Genomic DNA, 16,421 nt, shown 5'->3' with positions numbered 1-16,421 from the left:
CTTGGGGACATGGTTTAGTGGGTGGTGGTGTTGGGTTGACGGTTGGACTCGATGATCTTAGAGGTCTTTTCCAACCTCAATGATTCTATGATTCTATGTCTCTTCTTAAGGGAGTAATAAGAGCAATTAATTTCAGACTGCATTGATGTGTTCATTTAAGCTTGTAAACTAGGAGACAATGAGGTTTCACTATCTAAGGCATTTGACAAGTCAGGTAAACAAAATTCATTTTAAAAATAACAGTATGCCTCTGATAACTGTAAGCCCAATTTTTATTTATTTCTTTATAATACACTTTCGGGGAGGTAAAACATCCCTCTCAGACTGACACAGGCCTAGAAATCAACCGCTGGCCATGTAGTGGCCAGTGGTGTTAATGGCTTAACATTACACTTATGAAAAAGCTAGATTAGTAGGACGTGGTAAGATGCCTCAGCCTTCAGACAGAGTGGAACTTCAATTAAAGGAAGCACTTGAACTCTCCTCTAGTGGTTTTCCATACTCTAACTTAAGCAGAACAAAATTAGTCCTTGCAGGTACCTAATTCCCTCTTCAGTCAATGGAGACAAGTCTATAGCTCTTCAGAGGCATCTAACCATCTAATCATGTAAGCAACTCCTGTAATTCTTTAGGTGGACTGGACTATAGCGCCCACTTTCCCATACAAAACATTTGGAAAGATGAAAGAAAACAAATTCCAGGATATTGAGAACAAGGACTGCTATATGAATAATCAAGGTTGTCCAGAGAAAAAGTAAATATGGACAGGCATTTTCTGGGAAAAAATAACATTTATTTTACCAGAATACTTTATAAAAAGCCACCACCATCAAAAAAAAAAAACCAAAACCACCAAACCAAACCACCTCCCCCCCCCCAAAAAACCACCCACACAAAACACACCCAAAAATCAAACTGTTCTTCAGTTTAGCTTTTTTCCATAGCAAATTAAGAGGAAAAAAGCAGCTCTAGAAAACAAGTTGCCTTTATTAACACTAAAGCATCAATTTTACAGCTGTAAAAACAGTATTTAAATATATATTCTTTTCCATTTTAACAGCACTGAGTATATAATTTAAGAATAAAAGATCTTTGATTTGTTTTACAGAACTGAAAATCTCCAACTCCCAAAATTGTTCTTCTTACTAAAAACTATTTTATTTTTACACTAGGACAACACATACCAAATCCCGATGCTCCAAACTGACATTACGATTGAGTAGCTCTGCTACAATAGCTGCATGTCCTTCTTTAGCTGCTGAAATAAGAGCTGTCCAGTTATCCTAGAAAAAGGAAAAAACATTTTTAAGTTATATTCAATATTTCAATACAATTACCTTGTTCTTCAAGCGTTTAACCCGCAATAGGAAATCCACAACACCTTAAAAAAAGCTGTCCTTTAAAAAAAAAAAAAAAGTAATAAACTCATAGACTACCTGCCAGTTATACACATGAAAATACAGACCAACAACTACTCCAAATCTCCCCTCCAATTATCTCCTCTCCTACCCAATATCCATCACTCTCCACTCCTCAGTCCACTGCAGGTTAAATTCTTAAAGATTTTATGGAGGAAGCAACACCTACAAAGGATTAGAGAATGAGGTCAAGACATTGAGAACCGCTGGGTGGGGACGAGATGGCAGCCAAGACCACAGAAAATGGTGGTGGTCTGTCTCCACATACAGTGGGTGACAGCACCTGAGGGGCTAACACGCAGGGGAATTTGGACCACAGCTTCTTAGATTTATGATCACTTCAGGAGATACATTTCCTCTTGCATCACACTTACCTTCCATTCACTGCTCAAACCATGTCCAGGTGTGGACTACTGTTTTATGAGCTATACACACATAAATATAGCAACAGTTTATATGGTAACTGTTCTTTCTATAAGTGTAGGAACTGTAACATTACAGCAAATGTAATCAAATGCCTCCAAAAACATAGACTTTTTTTTTTTAAATGATAGGTTTCATAACAGAGCTTTCCTGGATGTCTACATTGCTACAATTAAACTAAGTGCACAAGAAAAAAAACCACAAGCAACATCCTTTTCCTGTTTATCACTCCTCATTGGAATATACAGACCTTTCAAAACTTTTTAACACCACCTCTGTCCTATTCACCTTTTCTGGGCATCTTTCACCTAGAGTCAACCTCTTCCGCAAAAGCAGGAAGACAATTCATAAATTGGAAACCCTTCTCTGCCACTGTTCTGGCTTTCACCTGAAATAATCCTTCAACCTAAATTCTCCCTCAGTATTTATTGAAAAACACCAAAACCAAGCAAAAAAAAAAAAATCCCAACATACCACAACATCACCAAGATGAGCAAAATCACTTTGACCTCATCTTTGATGCTGTATTTCTCTATTCCCCCTGTCTTTTTATGCCAGCTACTGTCAATCCTATTATCATAGCTTCCTAGTACTAATTTCCCAGAAGAAACAGCAGCAGCATTCAGCAGAGACCCTCAGACATTTAAAACATCTTAAATATCCCTATTCTTTATGAGGAACTGAATCAGAGGAATAGAGAGCCAAGCAATTTTGGATAAAATTTCTCTTATATGTCATCATTTTCCACCTTCCTTTTTTTTCCCCTCCCCTCAACACTAACCTAAATTCCTTTTCTTTGCCTGCAATTTCTTCTTCCTCTACTGTTAGGTACCATTACATAAAGCACTAATACTTACTGCATCTTCCAAGTTGCAATTAGCTCCCTTCTTGAGAAGCTCCTGGACAATTTCTAAATTGCCTTGCTCAGCAGCCAACATGAGTGGAGTCTGGCCATTCTGAAATCAAAATGATAGGAAAAGTGATGCAAATGATGCACATACACGAACAATAAAACACCAAAAACTGCGGAGGAATGTTAAGTTGTTTCCATGTTTTAATTGCCAGTGAGAAGCAGTGAGGACTGGTTTTCAAACCACACAGTAAACTTGCAATAAAAATGGAGAACGTGATATTAAACCCTGTCCCATAAGAGATAAAAAAACCAAACCAAACCCAAACATTTCAGATATTAAAAATGGCTACCAAAAAAAAAGTTACTTTGTTAAATACCTTTCTTTCTGAATGATTTGCCACTGAAGACATCTCTAATACAGCCTGTTACATCTTTACACCTTGAAGTAACTCAGTCACATTGTTTAGAAATGAATAAATAAATAAATCTAGCCTAGGAACCACAATGGCCATTAAAACATGCTCACTGATTCAGAGTAAGAGTTAAGATTTCTTGCCGAAGTCAAGTTATATACCACACTTCCATCTGACAGTATACCAAATACAGACATCATTCCTGCCCTGTGCAACACAGGTTCTTAACAGACAGCCTCATCTTGGGGAAGATGAAAGATAGAAAAGCTAGTTTATTTGCCTTCAAGGATGTTTTAAAAGTCAGTTACAATCCGTCGCCCTTCCATCAGCCTATTTCTGTGTCAGCAAACTTCTGAGATACAACTGCTCTGCACGATGAAAAGAAAAACTTACTAAATTTGACAGTAAATTTGTTAATTTCAACAAGCTTAATAAACAAAGAGAATTTTTCCTGATCTCTCTTCTGTCTTTTCTCTGTACCACATAGAAAACTCAAATTATCTAGTCTCTAAATAATGCAAAAGCTACATGTTAGGAGTTATATACCAGCGATTTCCCTGAAAAGAATAAAAATCAATGCAGAATCAGAATACAGTAAGATCACTAATCTTCATCAGTAAAACAGTTAACAGTAAGATAAATAAAGATATTTGATGAGTTCTTTCTGCTCTTTACATTAAAAAAAAAAAAAAAATCACAGAAATGCACTGATTTTTTCAAAAAAGCTTTCTGGTCCATCAGCTATTCCCTAACTAGTCTTCACAGAATCTTCCCCATGACGTTGTGGATAACCAACAGTATTACTCATTACAGGATATAATGTAATATCTAACAGTGCAATTTTTTACAGGGAGAAATTATGCTCTCATGTAAGTTTATGTTGTTATAACTATATATTTTATACATTCAAAATGATACCTTTGCTTTTAGATCCTAAAGTACATTTTGTATCAACAAGCAGTAGTATTTAGGTCTGGGCATTAAAAAAACTCAAAATGCTCAAAAAAATCAAGAGGAAGGAAAATACTACTTTCTAGAAGAGAACAGCTCTCTTCAGAGGAGAGAACAGTCGTAACTTTTGCTCTTTAAGATGAGTTCTTTATATGCAAGTTAATATTTTGGGAATACACATGCCAAGTGATTTGGGAAATCATGCCTGACCAATCTGACTGCCTTCTGGGATGACATCATTGGCTCGGTGGAAGAAAAGCCGAGACACTGTTTATCCCATCTCTAGCAAGGATTTAGACACTGTCTCCCACAACATTCACATCAACAAACTAATGAAGTATGGACTAGATAAATGGACAGTGAGGTGGACCGAAACTGGCTGAACTGCTGGGCTCAGAGGGTTGTGATCAGCTGCACAATGTCCAGCTGGAGGCCAGTCACTAGTGCAGTACCACAGGGGTCAATACTGGGGTCCTGTTTAACACCTTCATTAAGGACCTGGACAATGGGACAGAGTGCACCCTCAGCACCCTGGCAGCAGACACAAAGTTGGGAGGAGTGGCTGATGCACCAGATGCTTGTGGTGCCATCCAGAGGGACACCTTGACAGGCTGGAGAAACGGCCAGACAGGAACCTCATTGTACTAAGTGTAGGTGTCCAGGTTTTGGTATCGGGGGAGCTGCATGGGGTCTCTGTGAAGAGAGGCTGGGACTGTCCTCTGCCAGACACAGCCAATTCCAGCTCGCTCCAACCAACTCACCTCAGGACACGGTACTAGATAATCTCCAGAGGTCCCTTCCAAGCAGTGCTTTAGCAATACATGCAAAAATTCCTATTTTAGCATGAGCATTCTTCTTACCTCCTTCTGAACAGTTACCATTGTTGTCACTGTGATCGTCTTCCTCAGGTGGGTAACACAAAAGGATAACACAAACCAAACAAAAATATCTCTGGGCAAGAGGAAGTCGTGGATGGGAAAATGATCCCCTCCTGTAAGAAGTGTCATACAGTTGTAGACTGGCTCTGGTATTCTTAGACAGATGTAAAACTTTTCTATAGGGGTACTGAAAACATCCTTCCCTTTTTGCCAGGAGATTCTCAAATACGGGTTCAACGTTGTAGCAAATCATGAAGATTTCACCAACACAGAAACAAAAGATAATTACTACGCCTGTGACATCCAGGTTAATTCTCAAAAGTTGCCCAACAGTCTAGACACTCCACAGCAACTAAATGCTTGTATTTCTCACAAGCACATCAAGTACTGTATATCTGTACATCACAGCTAAGTCTAAGTATTGGAATATCCAAATTATAAAGGAGCACACCTGTATCTTTTTAGGGAAATCATTCAGTGGTGTTACCTTACAGATTAGCGCGCTCTCGCAGTCCGTGAGAGAACAGAAGATTCAGAATTGAAGGTGCAGAAGGTACTTCAGTATCAAGAGCAGAAGAGCAGAAAGAAAGGCACATCAAAGGAAACTGGAGGCTGTTAGGATCAAAGTGTATCACACAAGGCAAGCATCTATCATTAGCTATTAAGTAATCAGTGTATCTGGTATGAGAGAGAAGAGGAAAAGGACACGCAGGGAATAAGGCAGAGAGACTGAGACTTGTTCCACTTAACTGAAACTGCTGGTGTTAATCCAACAAAACCATCCATACACAAACTGACCAGAACATCCCAGTTTTTCTGCCAACTGATCACAGTCAAGATATAAAGGGTTGGTAACAATGTGGGTGATCCTACCATTAGGCAAATCACTGCAGCCTGGGAAGTCCTAGCACTAGAAAACCTTGGCTTGCCAGCAATCTTTTTAGACCTACTCCGCTGGCACTCCCGTTTTGGTATTTTGTTTTTACCCAAGAAGAAAAGACATCTTGGCAGGTCCAAAACTGGAAACAGAATTGCACTCAATGCCACTGAATTCCAATGAAGAGCTAGCACTTAAACAAAACTACTATCATTGATACGTACGAACAGCGCCCCTCCACCCTCATGGGTTTAAAACTGATGCAAACCATTCATGTCTCCAGAAATTACCTTCTCCAATGCAAGATAGCAGAAGACTGGAAAAAATAGGTATGAGGGAAACTATCTCTGCAAAAAAGGCAGTTACTGAAACCCAGGAGTGCACTTAGTCCCATCAAGAAGAGAAGAAAAATTTAGAAAAGAAGGTGAAGGCAGTGACACTTGATAAAGTCAACACAGACTATCCATCTGATTTTGGCCACGTTGTGGAGAGGAATTACCAGCAGAGGGAACAGTCTGTTCCTCTTCTCAGATACACAGCATGCCAGGTGGTGAGGTTCATGTGTATGCTCTGAAACTTAAAAATTCTCCCATCTCAAATACCTCAGCATATGCGCATACACAGCATGAAATGAATGTGCCGACAATGAAAGAAAACTGTCTTAATTGAAACCAGATCTAATAACTACAGTAAGGCTAAATTCTGTACATTGTTTTCAAATTTGCATGATGCTTTTTGGTTTTGAGTAATATATGCTATTCGACTTCTTTCCAAAAATATTCTTTCCATCTTATGCAGATTTAAAAAAACAATGCAATAGAACATGCATTTTCCAAGACTTACTTAAAAAAAGTATGAATTGGAAAGCCAGTCTTCCATACACTACAAGGTGAGTAAAAAAACTGCCTGGACTGTCACACTCAATGGGTAATGGTCAACTGTTCACAGTAACTGGTGCCCAGTTGGGAGGGTTTGATCTGGGACTAACATTGTAACATCTTCATCACCACCCAGAACCATGAAACAGAAAGATCTCCCAGCAAGTTTACTGACTGCCCCAAGCTACTGAGATCAGCTGATATGCCAGAGAGCGGGAATGCCGTTGAGAGGAAATTCAACAGGCTGGAGAAATGGGCTGACAACCTCCCTGCAATTCAACAAAAGCAAACACAGAGACTGGAACAGACTGATCCCATGCAACAGTACCGGCTAGGGACTGCCTGCCTGGGGAGCCACGCTGCAGAAATGGGCATGGGGTCCTGATGGACAAGAGGACCATGAGTCAGCAGTGCGCCCCTGCAGCAATGAAGACAAATCAAATACTGGGCTGCATTAACAAGAGCACAGCTAGCCCTCTACTCAACACTGGTGAGGCTGAATCCAGAACACAATGCCCCATTTTGGGCTCCCAACAGCGAGACTCCCAGTAACAGAGAGATAGGCAAGCTGCAGAGTCCAGCAATGGGGTCACTCAGACAGTTATGAGACTGGAGCATAAGACATGCAAGCAGAAACTGAGAGCTGGATTTGTTCAGTCTGGAAAACAGAAGAGTAAGGGGGCATCAACATCAGTCTCACTACCTAGACAGAAGGGGAATCTCAGAAGACAAAGGTAGATTCTTCTCAGACACACAACAAGACAAGAAGCAATAGCCACAAGATGCAGCAAAGGATATCCCAATAAAACAAAAGGAAAATTATTTTAAACAGAGTGGTTAAGCACTGGAGCATTGCCCAGAGAGGCTGCGGGTTCTCCATCCTTTTGAGGACTTTCAAATTTCGCTTAAGTCCCTGAGCAGCCTGATGTAACAATGAAGTTAGTCCTGCAGTTAGGAGGAGATTGAATCCAATGACCTCCAGAGGTCCCTTCTATCCTGAATTTTTCTATGAATCCAATCCTCTGAATATGCTACGTAAGTCAACAAGGTTCCAGTTCTACAACACTATTTAGGAAATCAGAACTAAAAATTGATGATACAAGCTGTGCATCCAGATGAAAGAAAAGTCCAGATGCTTACAAACCAGAAAATCTACTACAGAAGATGAAATAAATTAGTCAAATCATCTAAACTTATTTTTAAAATACAAAGAAGACTTAATAGTGGATCAAGATAACGTGAATTTTAAACCGTGCAAAACAATGTAAACAGTCACTAGCAACAGACATTTGCATGAATCAAACCTCCCAAGAAACTCTCACGAATCGTTAGTGCAGTATAATGAAACCGCAGCACATTCGCTTAAATTGCTGGTGGTGATATGCTCAAATCAGACTAAATCAGATGACAAAGCAGAAGCTAACAATTACCGCACTATCCTGGGATTCCAAATAATCCACATTTAAACTCCCTACTGTATATCAAGACTTCCTGTGTAATCCTGGTAAAGTCATTTAATCCTCCTGGTTACATCTAGACTTACTTTTTAGATAAATATCTTTTCATCCAGACGAGCATCTGCTCGGAGTAAATTGCAATATATGCTTCTATTTGGATCATATAACAAAGTTTCTTTTGCCTGGAAACCAGGATGAGGGGGAAGAGTTGTTATCATCCCAGGTTTCACCCCAAAATGGACAGGGCAAGAATGCACATGCAGCTGGATCTGTGAACTAAGAAACAATTCCTAGCCACAGAAATACAGGTATAATCTCCAGTCACAAAGTAAGGATGGTGCCTCATTTTCCAGCTCAGAAGAACACTCAGAAAACAAACACAATGAAAGATGCTGAGGTGCTGACAGAGACTGAATACTGTGTGTTCAGTCTTTGCAAAAGTAAGCAATCACTTGAAAATAAAACTGAAATTTGTATATTAAATAACTAGTGTGATCTCACTAATTATTCATTCTGTAACTAATAACCTGCAATATGAAACCGACTTTCAAAAAATCATCTTACCTCATTTCTCTCATCTACATCCCTGCATTTCTCAAGAAGCGCTTTCAGAGCAGGAACATTTCCTTCTTCTACGTAGGTCAACAGACTCTGACTCATCAGACTTGCCATCTTCGCACAGTATTTAAAATGCTTCTATAACAAAGCTTATCTGTATTTCAGGAAAGGAAAAAAAAAGCAAAGCGTAAGTAAAGGCTATGAGAGTTAACTTTGATATTAGAAAGCATGAATTATACATGCCAGTAAGTTATTGGTTGAGTATGAATACTTGCCATTCTCATCAACAAAATGCTGTGGAGACATGTGCCTTGAAATGCACTACATTTCAATGAAAAGTCAATTGCTTAATCTTTCTAGTTCTTAGAAAATTACAGAAAGGGGGGTAGATTGAGGCTAGATATAAGGAAGAAATTTTTTTACGCTGAGGGTGGTGAAACACTGGCCCAGGTTGCCCAGAGAGGTGGTGGATGCCCCATCCCTGGAAACATTCCAGGTCAGGTTGGACCGGGCTCTGAGCAACCTGATCTAGTTGAAGACGTCCCTGCTCATTGCAGGGAGGTTGGACTAGATGACCTTTAAAGGTCCCTTCCAACCCAAACTATTCCATGATTCCATGAAATTATTCTAATTTTTAGGTATTGTCTAAATATGTATTTTGAATGAAATGCATAGTAGTCTTTCATTTGCATAAATTTTTCTGCATATATAACATTCTGGGAATACCTGCATATGTTACATACTTTATATATGCTAGTTATTTACAATATAACCCTTATCCTTTATGTACATAAGCAGAACATTGAGACTATTCAGCATTATGAAATACAGCAATAATATCTAAATTGCAGCCATATGGAACTCTGAGAAACACCATTTATTAAATCAGTTATCACCAACTTTATCCACACATGCCTGCATGTGATGGCACGTTGTTAACTTGCTAGTCAAACTTAACATAGCTTCTGTTGACTGATTATATGTTTTTAACATCTAATATGCAAGACTTGAAAAGTTTTTCTTGGTTAAGGCAGACCATTAAGAACCATTTAAGACTTGCTAAAAAGCTGTGGGCTAGTAAGTTCACAGAACTAGCAGTATTACTGCACCAAATTCATACGCATAGGGCTCCAGAAGCTGAATTATTCATTGCACTTAAGTTTCACTGGATGCAGAACAAGTCATGGGGCTAAACACAAGACTCCACCCCCCACACCACCTTTCTCCTCACCAGCGGATGACATGATTGCTCTCTCTCTGGCTTTTTCTTGCTTGATAGCAGTGTAACAGCAGAGGAAAAACTCCAGTTCAGTGTTAGCTAAAGCCTACTGGTTAGGCTATTCTCTACCAGGCAGAAGCCGAAAACCAGTGGCTTTCCCAGGCAAATGCTCTAACTTTTATTCTCACATAAAAGCAGCCAGTGAATTTTTCTGCACTCCCACCTGAAGTGGAACATTAGCCAAAAAGAGATGAGAGGAAACCAGCAGGAACTTCACTACACTTAGCTCAGAGAAGTTAGTTTAGATTTGGAGTTTTAAATCAAACAATCTAGCTCCGCTTTAAATTGCTTACATAGACTGTAAAAGTATCGCACCATCCTTTCTCCTTTAGCAAGTAAGTATATATAGACAAACACACTGTTCTCAGGATACGTTAGACACAACCTGAGCTCACCTGTAGCACCACAGCCATCAAATGACCCACATATAGAAATGCTTTATTCATAAAAATGCCGGCAAAGAAGCCAACATGCCCAGTTCAGTTAAGATGACAGCAGCTCTGAGTACATGTAGAAGAACTTTAGGCACACACAAACGTCTAGTGACAAAAGAAACTATAAACGATGTACATTTTAGGTATGCAAGCAGAAGAAAACAAGAGGGAGAAGAGAGGAAAAGGAGGGACTGTGACTCCCGCTGTTAAATTTGGGCTTAAAACCCAGGTTGCAGTTTAAGGGACAAATTCCAAAGAAGATTTAGGCATCTGAACTCTCCACACTCCAAATGTCCACATACCATGTAAAAATACACAAATCAAATTGTATCATTCAGACACTTAAAACTCAAACCTAAAATCAGTTCAAAAAAAATCTAGATTTGACATAGAAAGCCCAGCAACAGTTTTACTAGGCACTGCACAGCCAGGCTCTCCCACAAGAAAGTTATAAATAAACTAAGAACACAAAAGGTCTGTCACGTTTACCGTACAGTTAAAGTGCCATCATGCAAAGGGGGGTGAGAAGTACAACAGTGGTGTCATATAATTGTCTTTATTTTTTTCAGTAGGAGGAAGAGCTAATTGAGAGGTTGCAAACCTAAAAAAACCCTAAACCACAGCAAAAATGAAAAGGTTGAAAAGAAACAGTGATTGTAGTGACTCAGTGTCCACACACAGGCTGCTACTGCCATTTCTGATACAAAAATACCAGAAAAGTCAGCATCTTGCCTGGCATCCAGCTGCCAGTCCAGAACAGTCAGCCTCCCTTACGGCCTGCGCCAGTATCTTACATCCCTATGCAGATGTCTCAATATTCTCGGGCACCGAAAATGATGTTAGGTATTCACATGCAGGCACCTGAATTCCTCCCATCGTTTTTTACATATTTCAACAGAAATTCATGAAACGTGCCTCACCACTAGCTCCACTGCTACCACAAACATTTTCTGATTTCCCTGTGCAGCGTCCCAGCTTCTTTCCTGTAGCTGTACCTTAAATCCCCATGCCATTTTCCATACCAAATACAAAACTGAAAAATGTATTAAAAATCATCCACAAAACATGACTACAATGTCTCACCAAATGAATTATACTCTGCAGTTGCTATCAAAATTTTGCCAATTCTTAGCTAGTGTGAAAAGGAAAAAAGTATTCAGCATCGCTTCCTCCTCAAAGTAAGATTCTTCCCTTGATGTTTCCTACTGTCATATTTCAAAAAGGCAAAGGCAGCCCTGCTGCACTGTAGATAAGTATCCTGCTTCAGAAATCATTACTTGAACTCCCAGTTATCAAGACAGTGCAGCTTCTGCCTTAATGCAGATCTGAATCCTTAGAGGCAACTTAAACCTTTGACTAACAGCAAAATACCTGATGCTAAAGAACACATCTAGAGCCGCATTTACAAACTCCATGTTAATATTACTTTTCTAAAATGATAAAAGCTCTGTAGGGGTGAACCATCTCCAAGTATATTAAAATTCTTTGTCACCTAGGTTTCACTGTCACATAAAATCCCCTTGAAATTGATAACAGTCTATTTTATAAAAACAAGAACAACAAAATCAAATATTGTAATTATGAATTTTATATCCTCATGCTTTTATTTGCCACTTTTCAGGCAAGCTTTTTAGTGCATCCAAAAGATTAACATCACTGGAGGGCTTTAGGAAAGCACTGTTTAGGGATACAGTAACAGAAATTTCCATTTAAAATGCAACCTGAATTCACCAAGTTAATCTATGCATTAGTATTCTTCTCATCCTTAAATAAACACAGCAAAATAAAGCAAAAAAAAAAAAAAAAAAGAAAAAAAATCCCCAAACAAACAAAAAACCAAACCAAAACAAAAAAAAACCACCACCCCGCCACCAAATACATGTAAAAAAGGTTGGTGTTATAGTTTTGGAAGCTTTATTTTTTTTTCGTAGGAACAACAAACATGGCTGAAATTAGGCTGAAGTTCGTTCATGATATTTTCACTCATGACAGCAAGTCAATATAAATTGAGGACAGCCACAGTCCACCTTTTTATTAAATAAGATCTATGTTACTATGTTATGAAAATTAAGCACTGTACTCAAAGTCCGTATGGGTGCTGGACACTAAGGTGTGATTTCTTCCAATGCTTAAGATTTCTTTTAAATTACCATAAATGCTTTGAACCAAGACTCTGAGGTACAGTCTCTAGCTAGATAAGTAACTCTATTCTGGCCCCTCCAATGGAAAAAGCTCCTGAAATATATATTCATACACTTTTCAAAAACAACCCTAGAGTAAAAGAAACCCCAACAGCTTATCCTTTACCAAAATAAAAGATGAGAACTTAATCCCTGCCGAATTTCATAAATCTAGTGCAAAACCAGTACCATTCGAGAGCATCCAATACATATACGGTCCTTAATTGCTCAGTTAACAGTATTTACTTTGTTCTTTGACACAGCAGAAGTATTTTCACAATCTATAACAAAACCTTCAATTAAAACCAGGACCCCATTTGGAAATTGATCCCCTTTCCAATAAGGATTACTGCTGTTATTTTTTTTCTCCCACCAAAGCAAGCCAATTGAGGCCCAAATAAGAGCCCACGAACCAGCTCTTCATTCACAATCCAAACTTCCACACTTGGAAATCTCACAACGCCCTCGGGCAGCAAATCCTGGTATTTTATAAGACTAACAACGCACCAAGACCTATGAAAAGATGTATTAAGAGCACAAATGCTCAGGTAAAGGTAATGTTTGCACAAAGATTAACCTGTTTTTGTAAGGCTCTTGCATCCTGAGCTGAAGCAGATGTTATCACTGTTTTGGAAAGACTGCAAAAAATTGCTGGTTTACAAAAATTTAGTTTCTCTCAACTGCATCAATACTGACTGCAGAGGTCCTGATAACTCAAATCTGCAGATATTTAATGTACTCTCAGAATCCTGTATCAGTTTCTAACCACATTAAAAAATTATTATTATACACTAAATCTTCCAAGTATCACCATCTTTTTCATAGCTCTCCCCTGTATTTTTTTATTGTGTGAGCTGTGATCATTTATGAATAAATATCAAAATTGGTCAACAAACACTAGTGTTATTGAGAAGACTTTATCTTCTTGTTTTATTTTCAATAGGTAAAGATCGTAGTGACTTACATAAAATTCATATTTTTCATCATACAATGAAAAAAATTGTCGCCTTGTTTTTAACGTTTCCTTCTATTTCCAGATGCAAAAGCTACCTTCCCAACATGCAATACTGTGGCAGATCTTTCAGTTAACTGTAAAAGGAAATAATTACAGCTGCTGAAATCTGGGCACGTACAAATCAGATAAGGGCGAAATACTGCGTGTTTCCCTAAGAACTGGAAATGCCATCTTTCCAAATTAGAATTTGAAGAAATGTAGAATACAGAATAATTGTACATATAAAATTTATAATAAAGACTAACATAAATCGGTTTCATAGTCTCACATATTTTTATACTTTATGATGGCATAAAAAATTAAAAACACGTTGGAACATCATCTTTACTCATGCTGCAGAGAATCTCACTAATACAAGCATTACCCATCCTTTATGACACCTTATTGTAATCACTTGCTAAATGGACATACTCCATAAACATTAAGAGATCACAAGTCAGGCATCACATGAAGCTGTAAATATTTTTAACTATTCTTTCCATAGGGACTGAGTCAACCAGGATTCTGTTTAAAGAACAAATTTTCAAAACAGTTGAAATGAGTCTCTAAAATATTAATTGCTGGTATTCAGAGGCGGAAAGAAATAACAAGTCTAAGTTTCCAGAAGCAGACTACACCCACACCTCTTCTCCAGTGCCTGAAGTTCCAGTATGACTAATAACCCTATGATGATTTTCAGCTTTTCCTTATTTATCTGGGAACATTTAATCTACTTCTCTTAGCCACACTCCTGTTATCCAGACAAGAAACATTTTAATAGATTACCTTATTTTTTGTTACTTTATAGTGCAATTAGAAAATATTAAAAGACACAAAAAGATGACTAAAGATAGAGACACAGACATTCTTATTTTGAAAACCGTAACCAATGGAACTAAAAAAAGTTTGCACAAAAGGAGGTCCCTATGGTTTTAAGCATTAATACAGTACACAGTAAGAAATACTGGAAACTGGAGATATGCAAATCATTCCTTTCCACCTTAGGCACTCAAGGCAACAGCCATTTCCAAATATTGTAGTGATAGATTTTTTTTTGCTTTTTAAATGAAACAATCGAGACTGCGGATTACAGCCAAAAGACTGGAAAGATGCAAATACATATTTAAACAAGAAGTCACCACTGTCATCTAATAGCAACTATCAGATATGTCTATGTTCTATCCTGGTTAAAAAGATCAGTTAAAAGAAAGGGTTTGTGAAGTATCTGATAATGGGATTTAAACCTCATCAGAGAAACTAGTCTACCTTTAAGGCAGAATTTAAATATCGTCAATGAACAATAAGGTATTGCCAAGATCATCTGAATTCTAAGAGAAAATACAATTCCTGTACAAAATACAAAATGGCTAATCCTACAAAACGCTATTTCAGGTTTTAAATACTTCAAGTAAAAGAAAGTAAACAGAAACAGGTACCAATATTAAATTTTTCAAAAAATTATACCAATCAATATAAATCAATTCTGTCAAAACCCATATAAAACACACACAAGCACAGCAAGAAAGTCTACAACATCATCTTACACGGTCTCATAAAGCCAACACATTTCTCTGTATGATAAAATCAAGGGTTTGTTAGTCACAGACACAAGTTCTATGAAAAAAATCTAACGTTTAGAGTATTTTCACCTAAGGAAAAATTCAGTTGTGTGACAGAGATCTTTCTGTTAAAAAGAGTTTTAAACGAATATGGCCACATTTCATAGCTGTAGTCACACAGGATTTCAAGTAGATTTGAATTTCTTAATAACCAAGTTATTTTAAATAGCCACCACTGCAGAACAAAGAATAAATACCTATCCAATAGACAAATAGGTGAGTTTTCTTGCACATTCTGATCTGATAAAAAAACTCCTTTTTATCTTTCCATTTCTTTACTATTTGACGGGGGGGGGGGCGGGGGGGGGGGGGGGGTGTCAGGTAATTAATCCCATGATTCAAAGCCTTTTCCAGCAAAAGACATATTACTATATTATTCCGCCCATCAATCCTTTGTCAAAAGTTATGGATGGGAAATCACTTTTTGCAACCAGTTTTTAAGCATATATGAGAAGTGACAAAGCCCTACCCTTAAGAGATTTTGCTACTCAACTTCTTCAGTGGTGCCCAGTGACAGGACCAGAGGCAATGGGCACAAACTGAATCACAGGAGGTGCCATCTAAACAGCAGAAAACACTTCGTTACCATGAGGGTCACCGAGCACTCCACAGGTTGCCCAGGGAGGTTGTGGAGTCATAGAATCATTAAGGTTGGAAAAGACCTCTAAGATCATCGAGTCCAACCGTCGACCCAACACCACCATGTCCACTAAACCATGTTCCTAAGTGCCGCATCTACACGTCTTTTAAATACTTCCAGGGATGGGGACTCAACCACTTCCCTGGGCAGCCTGTTCCAATGTCCTCCTCCTTAGAGATATTCAGAAGCCCTCTGGACACGGTCCTGGGCAACCAGCTCTGGGTGGCCCTGCTTGAGCAGGGGGTTCGGGCCAGATGACCCGCAGAGGTCCCTCCCAACCTCAACCATTCTGTGGTTCTTTACCTTGGAAATCAGATGCCAGACTGTGCTGACAGGTCGAGCTCATATCTACCTTTCTGAGTTAACAAAAGGAGAGAAACAAGGGTACAAAAGGCTCCCCCACCCCCGGGGGCGGAGCTGATAGCGATACCCGGCCGTGGCTGCGGCACCCCACGGGCCGTTTTATCTCCGGTAAGATGTGCCCACCACCCACAAAAGAGGGCCCTGTCCGCCCGTCGCACACAGCGCTGCCGGAGCCCCAGGGGCTGGCCAGGGCGGAGCGGCCCAGG

At 38.8% G+C, this 16,421-nt stretch overlaps 1 protein-coding gene across 1 annotated transcript in view; it reads right to left on the bottom strand.

The window, feature by feature from the left end:
• KIDINS220 (kinase D interacting substrate 220) overlaps nt 1–8,820 on the bottom strand; it is a 79,074-nt gene extending 70,254 nt beyond the window's left edge. Inside the window, exons 1-3 of the mRNA XM_009275591.2 lie at nt 8,713–8,820; nt 2,699–2,797; nt 1,185–1,283 (exon numbers count right to left, since the gene is read on the bottom strand). Of these exons, the coding sequence (XP_009273866.1) occupies nt 1,185–1,283; nt 2,699–2,797; nt 8,713–8,820 (306 nt within the window). The remainder of the gene's footprint in view (nt 1–1,184; nt 1,284–2,698; nt 2,798–8,712) is intronic.
• Nucleotides 8,821–16,421: the final 7,601 nt, after the last annotated feature.

This window comes from Aptenodytes forsteri, unplaced genomic scaffold (genome assembly GCF_000699145.1).
Source record: "Aptenodytes forsteri isolate BGI_AS27 unplaced genomic scaffold, ASM69914v1 Scaffold94, whole genome shotgun sequence".
In the NCBI taxonomy this organism is placed as follows: Eukaryota; Metazoa; Chordata; class Aves; order Sphenisciformes; family Spheniscidae; genus Aptenodytes; species Aptenodytes forsteri.
The sequence above is the reverse complement of the archived record's forward strand: the minus strand, read 5'-3'. Positions and strand labels throughout refer to the sequence as shown.